The sequence below is a fragment of the Dromiciops gliroides genome, chromosome 3 (genome assembly GCF_019393635.1).
Source record: "Dromiciops gliroides isolate mDroGli1 chromosome 3, mDroGli1.pri, whole genome shotgun sequence".
Taxonomy (NCBI): domain Eukaryota; kingdom Metazoa; phylum Chordata; class Mammalia; order Microbiotheria; family Microbiotheriidae; genus Dromiciops; species Dromiciops gliroides.
The window spans coordinates 229,342,499-229,363,998 of NC_057863.1; the positions used below are offsets into that span (position 1 = coordinate 229,342,499).

General features: G+C 36.1%; 1 protein-coding gene across 2 annotated transcripts in view; it reads left to right on the top strand.

Annotated features, from left to right (window-relative positions):
* The window catches only part of ANOS1 (anosmin 1), a 251,753-nt gene that overhangs the window by 36,194 nt on the left and 194,059 nt on the right, over positions 1–21,500 (top strand). For both annotated transcript variants that reach the window (XM_043998140.1, XM_043998139.1), the window contains one exon: positions 14,384–14,431. In XM_043998140.1, the coding sequence (XP_043854075.1) occupies positions 14,384–14,431 (48 nt within the window). The remainder of the gene's footprint in view (positions 1–14,383; positions 14,432–21,500) is intronic.

The window sequence follows — 21,500 nt, forward strand, 5'->3', positions numbered from 1 at the left end:
AGATTGAACTTGAAAATGTCTGCTGTTTGTTTTTTTTTTTAATCCTCAAGAATGAATTAGGGCAAAAAAGGAATACTTTAGCTACTTAGAATTTCTGTGGAAGCCTTTGTTGTCCACTAGCTCAATCTGCCTCAGGGTATTAATTCTTCTTACCTGCCACTTAAGTACTGTGATTGTACTTATCCATCTAATGGAAGAAGCTAGCTGTAGTGAAACGTCTTTATATAATGCTTTCCCACATGGACTTTAATTTAAGATATCCTTGGCTAAAGGCCCATAAAGCAATGTTAATAGAGCATAATGGGTTGCCATAGGTCATATCCATTAACTTATTTCCCTAGAATGTGTTTCCACTGCGTCTTGAATACTCACATTAATTGAATAGAGGGAGCTGTATGGAGGGGGAGGGGGTGTTTCTTGAACTATGTGCATTTTTTCTTGGAATATATTTTGTTCCTTTTTCAAAAGGTGTATCTGATGTTTGGGTAGTTCACTAGACTTTAAATGAAGCTGTATTGTAAAATTAACACCCAGGAGGAGCTGGAAAGTTTCCTTATTTCTGTCATCTCAGGTCTCCTCCGATTTCCATTACCCTCTGGTTTCACATTACCTGAAGCATACAGTACAAACCCCTCTGCCTGCCAAACTCCTCAGGGCCTTCCTCAATCTGGCCCCAATCTACCTTTTTAAGTTTACTTTTCCATCCCAACTCAAAATGAACACTCCATGATGCTCTGTTCTAATCAGACCAATCACATTGTCCTTTGGGGGATAAAAACCTTTGCAAAACCTTTGCCCATGATAGTGGATTGGTCCCACTATGTACTAGCCCTAAATATAGATTGTACAATTAATGTAAAATTTCTTTGAAAAAAGATATAAGGATGAAAATAGATTATAAACTACATATTTGTATATATACAGATGTGCTTATATACCCTGCCCCGCCCTAATAGTATAGATATACACTGAAAAATAACACTACCTAGTGTTCACTTAGTTTTTTTAAAATATTTTATTAAAAACCCGTTGAACATCAAAACAAACTTGCTAACTAACCACATTTAAACTAATTTAATTTCAGTGCAAAAATTATATCATGTTACTTCCTCTTTGCTCTCAATGGAATTCTTGATTCTTTCATTCTTCACTTTTCCTCATATGATCTTAGTTACTTTGAATTGGTTGTTCTGGTACTACTTTTTTGCTTTGAATGATTTCTTTAAGATTTTTCTATATTTCTTTATATTTCTCATATAGGTTGGTCTTAAGAGCATAATTGTATTTTATTACATTAATGTACAACTATGCATAAATCTATAGATACAGATACATGCCTATAAAACCATTGCTCTATTTTTGGAGGTGTCCACTATTTTATAGTACTATCTATACATATATTTGCACATATATGTATATTTATACATATGTATGGATACATATAAATATATGTATGTGTATATGTGTGTATATATGTGTGCATATGTATGTGTATGTATAATACCTATGTATTTGTTTAAAATTAATTAGCATTCCTCTGTCATTGGATAACTAGATCTTCACTATTTTGTGGGTACATATGATGTTACTATGAAAATCTTAGAAGGGATATTTCCTTTTTAATTTTTTTTGGGGGATTACATATTGAGGTTACATATTCAATTTATTCAGGTTGTAGGACCAATAATAATTTCCTTACAATATCCTCTCTCTTCTTTACTGCTTAACCAAATCTTATTTGTCCTTTCAAAGACCTATTTAATTCCAACCTTTCTTATCAAACTTTTCCTATTTTAATAGTTATAGAATTATTTTCCCCCTCAAGTCCTACAGTATTTATTGTAAATATTAATGGTCTCCAAAATGGGGGCTATAGCCCTTGAGGGAGCATATAATATCCCTAGGGAAAACATAGCTTCATCTCTACAGGGTATATGATCAGCCATTGTGAGATTTGGGAAGATGGATGACACGTTCCCTGCCTTATATAGTCAAGCTATGGGTTTATCTTTAGAGACACATACACCATATACTTAACCATTCCCCAAGTGTTCTCCCTCCTTCCCTTTAATCCTAGTCCTGAGCATGGGTTCATCAATATGGTTATAAACTACCTTGACCTAGACACATAAGGCATCTGTGGCAGGCTAAATTTGCTTGCTTCCTCTCCCCTACATTACCTCACTCTGTCCCCCAACTTCCATCACCTCATGACTATAAGTAGATACTGCTCAGCTGGTGGCCCTGAGCTCTTGCTGTCACAGATCCTGGTGGATAAACTCTAGATAGAGTTACCCTACAAACATTTGGGGCAGGGTTTGCTGGGAAAGACTGAGTAGCATAGGACGAACAGACATTGATGAACTCTGATAAAATTATCTTTTCCTAGCCTTCAGGAAAATTTCCATATTCATATTGAGGTCATAACCATCCTTTTGTTCATAAAGGTTTGAAGACTCAGAATCATTTATTGTTTTATGCATTTTTAAATTTTATTTTATTCTTATTTTCAGTTTCAAGTTTTCTCCTTCTCTTTACTCTCTCTCCTATCCATGGAGAAGGCAAGAAATACAATATTCATTATACATATGAAGTCATGAAGAACATATTTCTCCATTAGCCATGTTTTTAAAACACACACACACACACACACACACACACACACACACACACACACACCCGAAAAATTTAAACAAAAAGAGGACAAATTTTTCAATCTGCATAAATCCTTTGGAGTTGTGGTGAATCACTGTTACTAAGTCATTCATACTTGAATATTTTTACAGTATTGCTATTACTTTGTAGATTATTCTCCTGGTTCTGATCATTTCACTTTGCATCAGTTCTCAGATATTTTTAGGATTATTTAATACCTCATTTTCCCTTATTCCATATATCTAATCAATTGCCAAAACTCCTTTGGCAACTACCCCCACAATATCTCTCTCTCACCTAGTCTTCCCTCTTTACTCATATAAGCACTCTAGTTCAATTTCTAATTACCGACTTAAGTATTGCATTAGCTTCCTAATTGATGGAAAGACCTCAAACCTCTCCACTTCAATCCACCTTCCACACACCTGACAAATTGATTTTCAAGGGGTAAGTCTTAGTAAGTCTTTCTCTACTCAATAAACTCCAGTGGCTTCCTACTGAATATAGAAAGAAATATTTTATCATTATCTCATTTGTCAATAAATTCTATTTTTGTGCAAGTTTGATAATGAACAAAATTATTAGTATAGTTCAATACATATACAATTTATAAATTGGGGGTTGCATGCTATATAAAATGGATACATGTTAAAAATTTTTTACTTTTAGATATGTGTGTTATAAAAGAAAAAGACTGGAGATCACCAGTCTACATTGGGGCACTTAAACTTAGATTATCTCATTGTTATTTGTTTGTCTCACTAATAAGAATATAAGGTTCTTAAGGTTGGGATGACATTATTTCCTCTTTTTTGTTTGTTTTGTTTCTTTAATAGTACTTAGCACACTTCTATAGAAAATGTTATACTAATTGAGGGAAACAGACTAATAGTCTCTATAGTATAATTTGGGCTGTAAACCTGTGACTATCCTCAAATTTGTCCCTAGTAAGCCTTTCACAGAGCCCAATATGGCCTAGTATCTTTCTTAAAATTCCTAGCTTACCATCTTTCTTTTAAAGGGATGTATGGTGATTCCTTTATTTATTTCTAGTAATTCATTATGAAAATCTTATGTGATCATAAGATTTAAATGAGAAGGCACCTTAAGAGAGCACCCTCTCCCATACAGACTTGACTTTTTATTCAACATGGCCCACAATTATGAATCTGGCTATATGAAAGAAAAAAAAATGAGATACTTGGTTGTCTATCTCCATTCCCCTGTTTTTTTTGTGACCACTGATAGCTTTGTTTGCTCTAAGGAACATGTTTTCTGATGGAGAGGGTGCATCAATAACTGGTTTTCCTGCATTTCTCCCCTTTATTTTGTGGATTACTTAAGAATAAATAAATTATTCTTTTTTTCTTTAAACTTTTGAAGAATTATTTTTCTTTAAAGGATAATCAAAGGGAATAGAAACTGACTTACTGAACGTGATTGAAGTTGCGAATTGGTACAGTTAGTTGTCAGCTCCATAAACTTATATAAACTCTTTGAAAGTTGGATTGACTAGTAGTCATGTTTGATCTAGTTCAACCAATAAAATGCAGGATATAATCTTTATATAATTAGAAAAGTCTCACTGCTTGATCCTACCTGGAGCAAGCTTCTTTCTCTGTTAATGTATATTGACTATCTTTCTTGGCCTTGAGCCAGAGCAAGAATTTATTATAACAAAGCAGTATATTTTACTTTTGTAGTCAATTGGCTTAGCTTGGTGAAGGTTATTGTAATATGACTAAGAACCACCCTGAGGCAGAATGTTGAAATGTGAAAGAACCTTGTATTTTTCCATTTCCTTCTCTGTTCACAAAGGGCATTACAGGTGGGCAAAACAAATGCATGGTAAAATGTCCAAACACCTGGCTCAAACAGAGCAGCTTAACTGAAGGCATCTAACATCATCACTGCCATTAGGTGATTCTCTTAGACAAGAGATCATGATAAACTTAATTTGACCAAGAAAAATATAGAATGACAATTTATTATCATTTTTAAAAGCACTTAATGTGTGTGGAATAAGAATAAGGTGATTACAGAATCCACCTGCATTTCTATAGCTTATACTTGTAAATCTGTAGTACCTAGAATTTTGGAGGACCAGCACTTATGACATAACAGGGGAAACTGGACTTGGTAAACTTAAAAAACCAAACAACTTCTTTGATAATTGGATTTCAATATATTTCATTTCCTTTGTATTGTATGTATTTAATTTTAATACATTTACAAACATTATGAGCAGGGATCCATAGGCTTCATCTGATTGCTAAAAGGGTCTGTCACCTAAAAAATGCTCTAGACTTTACACATGTCTTAATCCCCAGCTTTCTGAATCTTCCTTTTCAGTTTTAGAGGCTCCAACAAGGCATCATTTCTTTGTTTTTCTTTCTGTTTTTTTTTTCCTCCTATGTTCTCATTGACAGGTTTGAGGTACGTCCACCAGGCACATAATAGGAACTCAGCAAATATCTCTTAGGTTGAATTCCTGATTTACTTGAGTAGAGACTCCCTCCCCTTGAGTCAGTAATCTCTGTTGACTACAGGTAGCTGCAGCTTCCTCATGGGCTTTCAGAGTTGTTAAGAATCTTTGATATCAAACATGGGAATCATAGTCACCTAGAATATGGCATTAGCCCCTCCCAGCCATGTTTTTCTGTGCTCAGCCCTGCTCTGTGGGTGGTGCTGTGGGCCAGCACTGGCTGGAGTACCATTATTTATCCCCTTTTAAAAAATGAACCTGTGATGGGAGTTCTAATGTAGGTAATCCTCCCCCACCACTTCTATTAACAACAAAAAAAGTGTTTCCTAATGACATATTTTATACTTACAAACTTCATTACTAGAGGAGTTATCATGTAGGAGGCAAGGTGATTTATTCAGGGACATCAGAAGGGAGGGTTATGACATAGAAAAGTCACTAAATGGTAACTGAAATAATGTGAAATGTACCAGAAAATAAAATGTGTACCTGAGAGTCTTGGAAAAGAGGAAACGGAAGAGTGGAGGTGTAGAGCAAGAATCCAAGAATGTGGTCCTGAATCTATCATCCGATAGCTGCATGAACTTCAATAACTCATCTAATAATATACTTTTGATTTTTTAAATCTGTAAAATAAAGAAATTGGTCTGGTACAGAAGTGTCGAACTCAACCACTTGATATGACCCACAACACCCCTGTGTGAAGGATGCACCAGATTAAAATGAAATTGGGAAATATTTAACGAAGTGGGATGGCTGGGTCGCTCATTGGATACAGCGCTGGGCCTAGAGTCAGGAAGACTCATCTTCCTGAGTTTAAATCAGACCACAGACACTAAGTGTGTGAACCTTGGCAAATCACTTAATCCTATTTTCCTTAGTTTCCTTACCTATAAAATGAGGTAGAGAAAGAAATATCAAACCACTCCAGTATTCTTGCCAAGAAGATCCCAAATGGGATCATGAAGAGCTGGTCAAGACTGAACCAAATAGGGACAGCTAGGTGGCTCAGTGCATAAAGCACCAGCCCTGGATTCAGGAGGACCTGAGTTCAAATCTGGCCTCAGATACTTGACACTAGCTGTGTGACCCTAGGCAAGTCACTTAACCCTCATTGCCCCCTCCCCCCCCAAAAAAGATTGAACAGACCAAAAAACATCAGGTAAAGTAAATAGGAATACAATAAAACATAAAATGTTAATATATGGTTTTCTAAGTCAATATGCAGCCACAGCAATCCTTATGTAAGGTTTAGTGTCCTAGTTTCTATCTGAATTTCACACCTCTTCTCTAGTTAACAGCAAAATTCTAGTTCCAGTGTTCTCTGAATTAGGATTAGGGAGTAAAAGGAGGCCCCTAGGAGTTAAAATAAAAAAAAAATCTGAATGGAATTGACTTGTTATCAGGGAGGGTGTGTGTGTGTGTGTGTGTGTGTGTGTGTGTGTGTGTGTGTGTGTGTGTGTGTGTGTGTGTGTGAGTGAGATGGACCCCTTCATAAATCTGCTGACATTTATTGATCCCATCTTAAAATAATGTTTAAAATGCAAAAAAAATAAAATACATAAGATTAAAGGAAACCAATTATATTGTGAATCAGTTAACCCCCCCAAACAAACAAAAAACCCCAAAGAAAACCAAAGACAAAACCCAAAAATCCAAAGAAAAACAAGTTAACGGTTCCCCAAGTTAAGAACTTCTCATAAACATTTTCTGGAGGGATTGGCTTCAAGTTCTTGACATTACTGAGAATGGACAAGAACTCTCCTGCCCAGAAACTCCAAGAAATAGGGGTCTGAACAGCCGTAACAGCAGCTTCCCTGGCTATCCTTTTCTTCAGTGAGGGGTCATCTCGGGGAGAGACTGTATATTATCTCTTCTGATCTCATTATAGGCAACAGTGCAGTTGACTTGTTTTGAGGAGCATTTCACAGACCACCTTCAATTACTCTAAAAACCGTTCAGTTTGTTTTTTGAAGGCCCTGCCTTAGGACAACCAAAGATTTGAGGGGCCCTCAGAAATTTATATTTACAGGCTTTCTTGATGCAGAAAATTCCTTTAAGTAGGAACAAATCCTTTCATTCTATTATTTAAGATAAAAGGCTTAAAAACGCAAATGCCTTGTTGAAGTGTAAAACTGGTTGACATGCTCTCTACTCTAAAGATAATTAATCAGTAGTATCAGGTCCTTTTTTTCCCTTTTTTGATAGGAGTAAAAGAGGAAGTTGGTATTGGGCCCTAGCAAATAAGGGAAGGAGAGCATCAACTATGGAAGGGGAAAAGAGTATACAACAAAGGGGAAATTAGAGGTGTTGAGAGAAATGAAAAAATTACTTGAACAATTTTGCTGAAATTTGGCCCTTCAGTTGCATTTACAAAAAGGAACTGTCTCCACCTGCACTTTTGTTGTGCTTGCTTAATCCTTAGGTGGATAGAATCATTATCACTGATATCACTATATGTTGTATGCCAATGCTATTTGTCATGATTTATGAAAAGTCTTTTGTTTTAAGTTATATAATACTACTACATAAAGGAGTGTCAGTGTTTCTCTTCTCTCCCCACCAATTCTATACTTGAGCTGTCACTGTCTGTACATAGAATTTGAATTGATGCTATAATTTAATATGCAAAGGTTATTTATGTGGGCCACTATGCGCAATATCAATGAAATCCTTGTTGTTGTTCAGTTGTATCTGACTCTGACCGTGTGGACCATACTGTCCATGGAGTTTTCTTGGCAAGGATACTGGAGTGGTTTGCTATTTCCCTCTCCAGTTTTCTGTGAGAAGGGAGTAAGTGACCTGCCCAGTGTCTTATAGCTAGTAAGTGTCGGGAGGTCAAATTCGAACTTTGGTATTTCTGGTCCAATTCCAGGCTTATTATCCACTTATGCTCTTTTCTACTGTGTCACCTAGCTACCTTGAAAGAAATCCTACCCTCTAGAAAATTCATTTTCTGATACTTGAGTGTTTATGTAGCGATGATGGTGGTTTAAATGGGCTGGTCCACCTTCTTAAGCAGGACATAAAATCATCCATGATGCTAAGTTGTAAAAACAGCAGCAATAGCAGCAATACCACAAAGCAAATAGAGTATTGGGCTGAGAATAGGGAGAATTAGATTTTAATGTCCCATATGCTCCAGACTTAATATAACTCTTGGAAAAATCATTTGATTTGTCTCACTTTCTCTTTTTATATTATCTTGCCCTGCCTATGCACAGAGTTGTTGTGAGGCTGAACTTAAAAAAAAAAAAACTTCAATGGATTTGTGGTTTAATTTGTGAAGGTACTTCCTACAAAGTTACAGATTGCAATTTATGACATGCCTTCTCATCCTCTCTGACTTTTATCCATTTCCTCCCATAATTCCTCCTTAGGTGACTCATCCAGATCATCTGACAACTTTCATCTCTCTTTTTAAAAACATTATCTATATACACCCGTGTAGTTCTCTAGCTGTAACATGATGGACTCATCTCCTTTTCCAATCATACATTTACCAGATATTTTATTGTGCTTATGTAACACACACACACACACACACACACACACACACACACACCCCACTCCCACCAGAACACAAAATAAATGCTTTGCAATGATTTGTAATAAACATTACAGCCTACTTAGGCCTATTATGCATCTTTCCATTGCATTTTGAATCTCTGACATTTTAATTCTTCAGAATCAAATTTCAATTCTTTGGAACCTGTAGTGTTCCATGATTCTGAGTCACATAACATCTTTGGTGTTGAAATACAGTGCTGTTGAATTAGGAGCAGCTTTGGATCATTGGAAGTTCTTTGCAATTTCCCAAGTACAATACAACATGCTTGCTTCCCTAATTAAATTCTGGGTCAATGCATAGTCCATCTGCAGTGCTGTCCAGGATATTTGTAGTGATGAATTAATTCACTAGATTGACCATCCAGTCCCATGTCATTGTCTGGGCAACAGGCATTTTCCATTCATTTGATTTTTCCTATTGTTAGGCTAATCTCTTTCAATTGCTTATAGATCTCATTAAGTCCCATAGTATTACAGGACCTGATGCTCTCAGCATAATATCTCCGAATAGGAGTATCTAGAGGACCTCATCATATAGGGGAATCCTTTTTTTGCTTTTGGATTTTACACAGAACATCCCCAATGAGGCCTTTGGCAAACATTGTTCTCTTTCATGCCTCTTTTGATCTTGCTAATTAGAGAATCATTTAGCAGAGTTATTTATCTTATTGCAACTATCCCCGAATTGTGTGATGTGACCTTAAAATGTACCTGGGAGACATGAAGTTGGATGAGAGCCATATGGTTGCTTTAAAATAAATCAACAAACAATATGCAAAGCTAAATCTTGTATTCTTTAAAGCTTTCAGTGAATAGTGTAACTATGAAGATGTGTCTTCTTGTAAAATATTGTCCATGAAAGCCAGGATATTCTCAATTTTAATATAGAATATACTCAATATGTGTAGATTATTCTCATAAGAAAATGAACATGTGAACCAGCAGCTGTTGATGTAATGCTTTCTCGGATCCTCTTTTTTTTAAGTGGTATTATTCTGTGTGTGTTTTCTACATCATAATCATGTGGTATTTCCCATGCTTTGTTGCATTTTGACATTTCCCAGAAGTTTCCAAACTGTGCCCCATCCAGCAATGTTTTCTTCTGTATATACTTTGTCCCCTCCACTTAAAGTACTATTCTGATACCTGAGGCTTACAGATATCCCTGTCTCCTTTTAAATTAAATTTTATTTTTATATTTCAATTTACAAGTATTTATTTTGTCTCCCTCCCACCTTCACCCCCACAAAGGAAAAAAATCATAAAATTCTTGCAAAAAATATATCTATATCTTTCTATCTATAGTCAAGAAAAACAAATCCCCACATTGTCCATGTCTAAAAACTTATGTGGCATTATGTATCTTAGCAGATTGTCTGGCACATAATAAGCACTTAATAAATGCTTGTTGACTGACAGCATATTGACACCTCTGACAAGAGGTGGGTTGAATCCTTCATTCTTAGACCTCTCCAACTTTGGTTGCTCAAAGTTCTTGTCTTCTGGAGATTTTCATTTTCACGAGGTTGTTGTTCTTGTATAAATTCTCTTGTTTCACCTCATTTCACTCTGTGTCAGTTCATACAAGTTATTCCTCTTTTCTTGTGCAACAATAGTATTGCATTACATTTCATATACCTATTTCTAGTCAACTATTCTCCAACCAATGACATTACATAATACTATGTTTTCAAAGTCTCTGCCAGTATATCATCAACAGATGCTACTTAGCTGGAAATGCTTAAAATGTAAATCTGGTAAATCTATTGTCAGAATGCCAGTTTAGCTAATTCAAAGACTCATCACCAGAGATTTGGGGAAGTTGCTGAGTTACTCTTCCCCATGCAGACCTTCTTGCCAAAGCTATCACCCAAGACAGCTTTCCATGATAATATAACCAAGTCATAGATCCTTGAATTATTGAAATAGAAGCACTTGTCCAATGTGATAGCTTTTCCTTTTAATCTTTTTAGGTTTCATTTCTATTTTCAAATATTTGCCACTGGGTCCTAAGAGTCCAATGTGAGTTTCACTATCATTAATGATGACAATAGTTTTCTGTAGAAATGGGATAAAATCACCAGCATTTTCATCTCAGTTGTCTTCTCTTCCAGTTTCATCTGTAAATGCTGTTGGGTTTCATGGCAACTTTGAATACTTGTTTTTTCTTCCAGTGATTTTTGGTCTTTTGGGAAGTAATACTGCTCTTATTTTCCAAAATTTCTCGTACTGTTTTGTAGATGAATTTGTATTTTAAGCTGCTGCTGACTTGTTGACCTTTACTGTCCTGTTTCTCTCTATTTGGCAAGGAAATGAACTATTTTGCTCATTTATGACAACTTCTGGCCTCTTCTGGTTCTGCCTATTGTGACTGCTTTATATTAATTTCACTAGTTTTCATTTCATTCCAGGAAATGATAATCATCAGAATCAACATTTTTACCTTTGTCTTTTCCCCATCTTTCAGTGTCACTAGCTTGTTTGAAGTGCCCTCATTCATAATTGCATGCGGTATCTTTCAGCTTTATCTTTTGTTCTAATTTGTTGTTAATACTGACCTTGGGCCAAATTACTCAATGGTTTAACTAGACAGAGATAATTTGGGAATGACTCTTGTAGAAAAACACTCCAGTTTAGTCACTAATTATATTCTTGCTTCTGTTCGCCATTTTCCCTTTTATTGTCTGCAATTATGTACTCTTCCTTTCCTCCCGTGTCCAGTTCATATAATACACTGCATAAAGTCTCCCCTAACTATTTCAGCCCCTGGTGATCATTCTCATCTGAAGTCCTGTACTATCTACTGCCTAATATTATACTTGATATTTACTGTGTTCCCTTGCCTCTTTTTCTGTCTATACCATGTCTTCCCAGTCAGATAAGATTGTTCCATATCTTTTTGTATGTCTAATTCTTAGCACAGTAGCCTCCTGCCAGGCCTAGTTAGATATCAGAGATCATGTTTGTTTCAGGCATCCTTTTGAGCCCTCTAGTATGGACTTTGCAGTCTCTCTCTGGGCAGTTATCCCCCAGTAGCTGGCTCTGTTCCTTTACTTGGCTCTTAACAGTAGTGATGGCTTTAATCATCTTGGAAGTTCCCAGTATGACCCTGTCTTAATGATCTTCTCTGGCCTGTCTCCTGCTATGGCTCTGGCAGGTCAGAACCAAGGGCCCGCTGGATTCAAAGTCTCAGAGGTATGCTGGAGCCAGCTCAAACTGGCTTGTTAGAGCCAATTTTTAAATTTTCATTGTGAGACTGTATAGCTCAGAAATAGACACATGCAACAGATCTGCGTTAGATTTATTGTTTTGTCAATTGTATTAACTTCAGAAAATTATGGAGAAACTGTTAATAATGCTGATTAATTTAAAAAAAGTGTTGTGTGTACATTTTTTTTTGGAGCAGCCTGTTAAAAATTTACCAACAGACCCCCTGCCTCTGATCATTTACTAGAGACCTGGGATGCTTCAGGCCGTTATCTCCTTTATTTTCTTTTAGAACACCTGTAAACAGACTTTTGGCAATTTTCTTGTGCAGTTCAGGATTAAATGGAGACTTTATTGGTGTTTCCCTTTGTTTTTTTTGGGGGGGGTAGATAATCTGGAGAGCCTTTTATTTTTTTTAAATAAAATTTTATTTCTTGTACAAAATGAATAATGTAGAGATATTTTATATGATTGTACACATTTACCCATGCTTACCTTCTCAGGCAGAAAAGTGAGAGGGACAGATTTTGTAACTCAAAACTTAAAAAAAAAACCCAAACAAATGTTCAAAATATTGTTTTAGTATGTAATTGGGGAAAAATAAAATATAAAAATTTTAAAGAGTGAAAAAATATTTATACTTTGTTTTTTACATTATTTCTTTTCTTCTCTGCCTTCCTTCTGTTTCTCTTCCTAGGGAGCCATCCCATATAACAAAGATTACTTTTTGAGAAAAAAAAAGTAAAAGAAAAAAATCAGTACAATCAATAAACACATTGAGAAAAACCTGAAATATATGTAATGTTCTTCATTCTTAGAACTCCCACCTCTGGGAAAAAAAAAAGGTTGGGGGAGGAGTCGTCTCTCTCTTCTTTGGGGCTATGATTATTTGTAATTTTTCAAGAGTCACTTTTTATTATTTTGTGGTTGTTCTTTTCATTGACATTGTTGTAGTTATTGTGTATATTGTGTTCTTGGTTCTCATCACCTCTTGCCTATATGATTGCAATGGCCACATAATTGTTTCTTCTCAGTTCATATTTTTCTGAGTATCAATTGCTCCCTATTGATTCTTAAAGAATATGTAAACTTTTCCTCTGTCATTTCAAGTCCTTCAAACCTGACCCCTTCTCACCTTCTTAAATATTATCCCCCTTTAGGTATTACTTCTTATATAATCTTTAGGCATTCATTACACTCACTACTCCTTTTTCATGCATTTTCAATGGCTTTCTGCCATGCCTGGAATGTGAGACCACCTCATCCCTGCACCTTAGAATCCCCGATTCTTATGCTCAAAGGACACCTTCTATAGGAAGCTTTTTCTGGTCCTCCCAACTGCTAGTGCCTTACCTTCCAAAGTTATGTAATTTCTAGTTTGTGTACATCTTGTGTATATATGCCTATTTATGTTTATGTTGTCTTTACCTTTAGAATTTAAGGTTCTTCAGAGCAGGGGTTGTTTTTTTGTCTTTTTATCTCTAATTCTTAGCCCAGTGATTGGCATGCAGTAAACACTTAAGAAATGCTTATTGATTGATTACAATGGTGACTTTGATTCTGGGAATGCAAAAATATTGGGAGGAATTTTGTTGGGGAGTAGTGATAGTGGCTGAAAGAAAAATGTCATTAAATATTGAAAAAATACACAGGATAGTGAAGAAACAAGTTGAGAAGTGAGCTCAGACAAGCGGGATGGTTTCAGTATTATAATAAATGCAATATATAACTTAAAAACATCCCAATCCCTAAACAAAATGTTTGTTTCATAATGCAATCCCTTTTTCTTCTTCTTCCTTATATACTGAAATTTTCATGTTATTTGATGTTTAAGTCATAATAAAAATGAAAATTTAAGAAATATGAAATTCTACATAAACTTATAACTCATGGCAGAAATAGCTGTTAGAGGATTGCATTGTTATTGTGTCTTAAGATGAGGCAAAATATTTTTCCTTCCTCTTCAACAATTTCCAAATATTTGGGAGGGAGGTTATTTTATATAAAGAAATATAGCTTCCATTTTTGAGAGAGGAGAAGGGTAGAGAATAGAGGGAGGGAGAAAAAACTGGACCTGTGATTTCATTAATATAGGGAACTCCTTTTACTGGTGCAGGTTAGTAACTTAGGTCTTAGAGAACTGCCTAGAATATTGAGAGATTAAGTGACTTGCCCAGGGTCTTATAGTCCATATATGCTAAGACAAGGATTTGAATCCAAGTCTTCCTAGTTTCAAGCCCAGCTCTCTGAGCTTCTCTTACAAAGGAAGTCAGCAATAAAAAAGGATTTACTTTACATTTAACTTTGGTAAAAGCTATCTGTTCAATAGAGCAAGGGAAACTTTAGTATGATTAAAGTTTTACATTTCCTGAAGCTGTTTTCGACTCATTAACAAGTGATCTAGGGTGATATACTGACATTTATAGAACATTTTTAATGGGTAAACATATTATAATTCTTTTTCAGAACAATGGTTCCCTGGTATGGTGCCAGACGCACAAACAGTGTTCTAAGGTATGTTCCTTAATGCTATATAACTTTTCATAGTTCCTCTTTTTCTTTATTATCTGGTTTTGCATCTCAATTACCCTATATGATATCTTTCATTTTCATTGATTTTAATAATTTTCTGATATGTTTTTGTATTTCTAATTTCATTTGGTAAAGTGGAAGCATTTCAGGCACAATTGATTTTTTTTATCCTGTGGCATGTTTTGCATTTTAGAGAATTTTTAGATTTACATTGAAACTCAACATTAGTCATTTAGCTTGTATGTGTAATTCTAAAGCAGAGCAAATTTGTTAAGTATCAGTTGTTTGCAGAGCTCTGAGTGCAGTGCTAGAGGAGAAACTCTGCCCTTTGGGAACTTCTTAGAGTCAAAGATAAGGTTGAGATAACAATAACTTCAATATACAACATTACAAGCTAAAGGAGTAACTGCATGAAGCCTGAGGGGGAAGGTTGTTAATTGACCAGAAAGACCAAGGAAGGCTTTATGTAGGAAGTGGCATTTGGATCTGGCTTTAAATAATGGACAGAGACTGGAGTAGGGAGGACAGATTTAAGAGGTATTATAGAAGCAGAATTAACAGCATTTGGTAACTAAGAGGTGAATATGATGGTATGAGCAAAATAATTACCCCAAAGTTATAAACATGTGAAACAAGGTGAATAGTGGTACTGAAGGCAGAAATCATGAATTCAGAGTACATGTAGAAGGAAGAATTATAAGCTTGATTTCAGAAATCCTGAGTTTGACGTACTTCTGGGACATCTAGGCAGATATGCAGTTGGAGATGCAGGCCTGGCGATAGATATTTGAAAGACATTTTTATAGAGATAGTTTAAACCGCAGGAGTGAATGAGATTGTTAAGCATAGAGCAAGTTGAAAGGAGACCTGAGAAAAGACCTTTTAGGAATATCCACATAGAGATATATGGGATGAAATGAGGAGTCAGTGAAGACAAAGAAGGAGTATACAGAGAATTAGGAGTATATTATATGCCAGGGAAGTATATTATATTCATAGCCAAGGGAGGAGAACATATCCACCATAAGTAATTCTTCAGAAGTGTCAAAAGCTGCAGAGAGATCAAGAGCAATGAAAACCAAAGAAGGACTATAGCATATGGCAATTAGGAGGGTGTTGGGAAATTAAAATGTTGAGAGAGAGAGAGAGAGAGAGAGAGAGAGAGAGAGAGAGAGAGAGAGAGAGAGAGAGGGGTAGAAAGGGTTAAAGGGGAGAGAGGAACATATTGTTGAAATGGCTGACTATATTGTGAAGAGTGAAAAGGGAGGGAAGTGGAGCCAGAGACTAGATTGTAAATCAGGTGTGAAAGTCATTGAGAAAGGCAGGAGAGTACCAGTTAGAAGGATCAGGAAAAGGGTGGAATAATCTGATGGCTTGACTTTAGAAGGAGGAGAGGTTGTTGAAGACAACCTTTCATGCACTAGACTAATCCTTGAAGTTTATTCATCAGTGACTTTATTGAAAATAACAAAATTTTTATGTGACAATAAAACAATACATGGTTGAATGAAGATAGTTTTTAACTTTTATAATTGAAGTTTGCTTGTTCTAGGCAGCCAACATACATAAAAGTTCTTGTGTACTATTCCCTTTGCTGTAAACCTTATAAATGTTTCCATTGATCTTTATTTTGCATATATCATGACATGTCATATATCAAATCAAAGTTTTTCCCACTAGAATTTTCAGAATATTTTGATAATCTTTGCATGAAAACCTGATTTTAAATAGGAAAAAATAAAGATAAAAGGCACACTGATTTGAGTCAATGTTTGTCCATTACATGAAGCTGATGACGTTTTAATATATAAAGGTTATGTTGTTCTTACTTGTGTATCTCTACACTCATGATCCTTTGAAGCGAATTTAGATTAGAGGTGGCTCATTTGAAGTATTTTTTTTTTAAGTGAGGCAATTGGGGTTAAGTGACTTGCCCAGGGTCACACAGCTAGTGAGTGTCAAGTGTCTGAGGCCGAATTTGAACTCGGGTACTCTTGAATCCAGGGCCATTGCTTTATCCACTGTGCCATCTAGCTGCCCTGTGAAGTATTTTTTTTTAAACTTCATAATTACACCTATAGGGGATTAGGTTTTTCTTGTGTCCTTAGAACACACTTTGTAATTGAATGATCAAGGCTTAAATGTGATACCTACCTCATCTGGTTTTCATAAGAAATAGATGTTTTTTTGCCTGAAGACAAAATAAGATTCCTGAAAGAGGGCAGTTAAATGACTATCCATTCAAGGTCACCACAAACTTCATAGACACTATGGAATAAATTACCAAACTGCAATGATTTTAAGGGTTGCTTTTAACCCGAGTGAAAGTTAAATAATCATTGTGTTTCTCTGGGAAACGTCAGTTTGCGAGTGCATTGTAAATATAAGAAGATTGATGTTTTGTATTTCGTTTGAGATCATTGAAGTACTTGATGAATATTTTTTAAAAATCTACATAAGAAAGTAGTGGTAAGGCAGATGGGATGGAGAAATGTACAAGTTTTGTAATTTTTTCTAACCCAGTGAAGTCAGTAGAGGAGCTCTAAATAATGTTTAACTTCTCTTTATTAGTTCATTTTCATGTGGTTATGAATTAATCTATAGGAACCAGTAGACCAATTTTAAGAATGTTTTAAACTGGAATCACGAAAATTAAGATATGAAAACTACTAATAACCGCATAGTTTCTTTTAATTTGTTACAATAAGCATTTCAAATATTGACAAATAATATTATTAAATTTATTTGCTGTTTTTCAGTTGTGCCTGACTCTATGTGACCCCAAAGGGATTTTCTTGGCAAATCACTGGAATGGTTGCCAATTCCTTCTCCAATTCATTTTACATATGAGTACCTGAAGTAAATAGGGGTTAAGTGACTTGCCCAGGGTCACACAGCTAGTAAGTGTCTGAGGCCAGATTTTAACTCAGGTCCTCCTGAATCCAGGGCTGGTGTTTTATCCACTGTGCCACCTAGCTGACCCCGGTAAATTTATTTTTAAAGATACTTTTTATTGAAAAATGAACCGTTAACAGTCAATAAGTCTTAAGAGACTGAACATAACAGCTTTTCAGCAATAGTCATGTTTCTCAGTATCTCACATATATGTGTATTATATATATACACACACACACACATGTATTCAGCATATATGATGAAAAACAATAAGCAAAATAAATCGTCTCAGATTGCAATTCATCAGAAAATTTTCAATATAAATCCATCCTTCCTTTCTATGCCTGTTTCTGCTCAATGGATGCTATTATAATAGCATTTTGTATTCATTTAGAGGCTTCTAGGCATTACAACGGATAGCACACTGGACCTTGAGTAAGGAAGTTCCAAGTTCAAATCTGGCCTAAGATACTACCTGTATGGCCCTGGGCAAGTCACTTTAACCTGTTTGCCTCAGTTTTCTCAGCTGTAAAATGGGAATCATAGCACCTTCCTCCCAGAGTTATTGTGAGGATGAAATGAGGCAATATTTGTAAAGCACTTAGTCCTATGACTGGCACATAGTGGATGCAACTTATTTGCCCCACCCAAAATGAAAAGTGTATGTGTGTGTGTGCACTGGTTTTTTGAGTTGTGATTTTAATTGCCCTCATGGACTGAAGTTTTGGTAAGGAAAGGTTGAGAATTTACACAGGGCTTAGAGGGAGTAGATTAGGGCATTATTGCATTATAATTGACGAAAGGTAGGGGGCACCTAGATGGCGCAGTGAATAAAGCACCAGCCCTGGATTCAGGAGGACCTCAGTTCAAATCTGGCCTCAGATACTTGACACTTACTATCTGTGTGACCCTAGGCAAGTCACTTAAACATCATTGCCCTGAAAAAACCAAACAAACAAATAATTGATGAAAGGCAGATGTGGTTGTGTTGAAGAAACAAAACCACTGCTCTAGGGTTCAAGGTCTTTAAAAACCATGAAGTCACAAGTATTAGATATGAGAAGACCTAGGAATCCATCTTTCAGAACCAAGATGGTAGATCTGTACTTTTAAAAAAAATTTTATGATAGTTTTGATTGTCAATATTTCCCCCCTCATATTTCTTTCTTTAAAGGCAGATGACTTTGACCAGATCAAATAGGAAATTTACACTTATTGCGTGTATGTGTATTTATTCCAATAAGTTGCTTCAGGCCCATTGATGGGCCTTGGAACAAATTGTTCTCATCTACCCATTCCACCTCAGGAAATCTTCACATTCCCTAACTCGCCAACAGGTTTAAGGCCTGTTGGTTACCCCCAACCTGATTTAGCCTGTCTTCAGGGATGGCTTTACCAGAGTGTGGCAGCTTTTTGGAGCCACAGGTGGGTTGAGTAGCAAGTGGTCACCAAAGGTGGATGAGCAGCCCTGACAAGTGTTGGGCAAGCCCTCACATCAAAGGTGCTAGTCCTCCCTGAACACCCCATATATCCCAAAGTATCTGACTTCAAATACTTACTAGCTGTGTGACCCTGGGCAAATCAATTCATCTCTGCTTAAATTTTCTCATCCATAAAATGGGGATAATAATAGAATAGATTTCACAGGGTTGTCATGAGGATCAAATGAAATGTGTAAAGTGATTTGAAAATGCTAGCTATCTAACCAAACTCCTTAAAATTACTGATGAGGCAACTATAGTATATGAAAGTTTACCAAGGTCACAAAACTAATAGAAGAATCAAACGAAGAAATCCAGTCTAGATAGTTTTATATATATTTATATATTTATATATATATATATATAATTCAATGTAATGTAATAAATAATTCAGTGTAATGGCTTATTTACTTTTACATTTTGCTTTACTAAGTCCTGTGCATTGTATATCATGGACAGGTCCTAGACATTAATGCCTTTCAGTTCTGGTATCAATTAACAAGCCAATATTTACTGAGCCTTAACTCGGTGACACAGTGGATAGAGTTCTGGCCCTGAAGTCAAGAAGACCCGAGTTGAAATCTCACCTCAGACACTTACTAGCTGTGTGATCCTGGGCGAGTCACTTAATCTCAATTGCCTTAAACATCTGGGGTCATCTCCAGTTGTCCTGATTTATATCTTGCCACTGAATTGAGATGGCTCTAGAGGAGAAAGTGAGGTTGGTGACCTTGCACAGCCCTCCCTCGCTTAAATTCAATTCAGTACAAGTCATGACATCACTGTGATACCATAGTCCTCTTTGAGGACAAAGGACAAACAACAACAATAGAAACTGGGGAGGATACAAAGGAGAGTGAGATATATTTGATGTATTTGAAGAGTTTATGTGCTGTCACAGCAACAAAACAGGAAAAAGAAATTATAGAACTAAAGGAATTTTTAAAGTTAATTAAATTAAAAAGAAATTATAGAACATAATCACTTGACACTAAATAGATGAATTCTGAATTTATAAAATATGACATTTTGTTTTAATGCTACCATTAAATGCCATTTAAATTTTAATAATTCCTTTTGTTATTTGCAGACGTATTTAATCTTTAATCATGGTAAACGACTTTGTGCTGTTGTTAATGTTAAATGGCAGTTTTATTTGCTTAAAATTCTATAACTTAGTTCTCTATCAGTTTTGTTAAAACCTCTATTTTGCTAAGAAGCAATCTTGGCATATAAGCAACAACCACCTCTCCTAGTGGAATAAACAGTCAGTTTTACTTAAGAGAGAGGAGGTGAACTATGTAATAAATATCAATAAGCATATGGACTTTTTTTGATGAGTTTCTAGTTCAGTATAAATATGTAAGACCTTCCCAAGTGATTTTTATAAGTTGAGAATTTAATTATAAATAGTAACTGTAAAAATAGATGACTCAAAAGCACTCTAGTAAATAGGATGCAATTAGATGACCTCTCCTGGACCCAGGTGGCCCTCTATAATACTGACTCTCCTCTGCCCAACAGGAAGTACCTGAGGAGAAGGTTGGAGGCAACATTGCTTCCTTGTGCTTTGCCTTCCAGTTAGGACCAGAAGAGAGAATGAAGGGGGCAGCTAGGTGGCACAGTGGATAAAGCACTGGCCCTGGATTCAGGAGGACCCGAGTTCAAATCCGGCCTCAGACACTTGACATTTACTAGCTGTGTGACCCTGGGCAAGTCACTTAACCCTCATTGTTCAGCAAAAAAAAAAAAAGAAAAGAAAAAGAAAGAAAAGGAAAAGAAAAAGAAAAAGAGAGAGAGAGAGAGAGAGAGAGAATGAAGACTGTCTCCCATTGTCTACCTGTACCAGTTCTTTCTCATTTCATAAAGCCTCTCTCTTTCTCCTTTGATCCACTTCAATCTTTTGCATTGTTTATGCTATTGGTAGCTTGTCATTCACCTACTCATTATCTCTATGGTGCAGTAGAAACTCTGCTGACTCTAGTCAGGCCATAAATTCAGTCTTTTAGACTAGCAGTGTAGCCTTGGAAAAAGCACTTACCTTTTTGAGATCCATTTTCTTTATCTGTAAAATGAGGGGCAGCAGGGCAGCTAGGTGGCACAGTGGATAGAGCACCAGCCCTGTATTCAGGAGGACCCGAGTTCAAATTCGGCCTCAGACACTTACTAGCTGTGTGACCCTGGGCAAGTCACTTAACCCCAATTGTCTCACTTAAAAAAAAATGAGCGGCAGCTAAACGACACACTGGATAGAATGGCAGGCCTTGAGTCAGGAAGACTCATTTTCCGAGTTCACATCTGAACTTAGACACTTACAAGCTATGTGACCCTGGGCAAGTCATTTAACCATGTTTGCCTCAGTTTTCTCATCTGTAAAATGAGCTGGGGAAGGGAATGGAAAACCATTCCAGTATCTTTGCCAAGAAAACTCCAAATGGGGTTATAAAGAGTCCAACACAACTGAAAATGACCAGACAAGATAAAAAGTGAGGGGGTTGTAGTAGAAGGCCCTTGGATGTTGGTCTTTCCCAGTTCTATATCTCTGAGGCTATGATTTTCTGTCCGTTACCAATTTCATTTGTTCAAAAAAGTAGAACCATTTCATTGACCAATAGGAAAATTAGGATAGCAATTCAGTGGGAGGGCATATAGACACTGATAAAGGATTGGGTGTG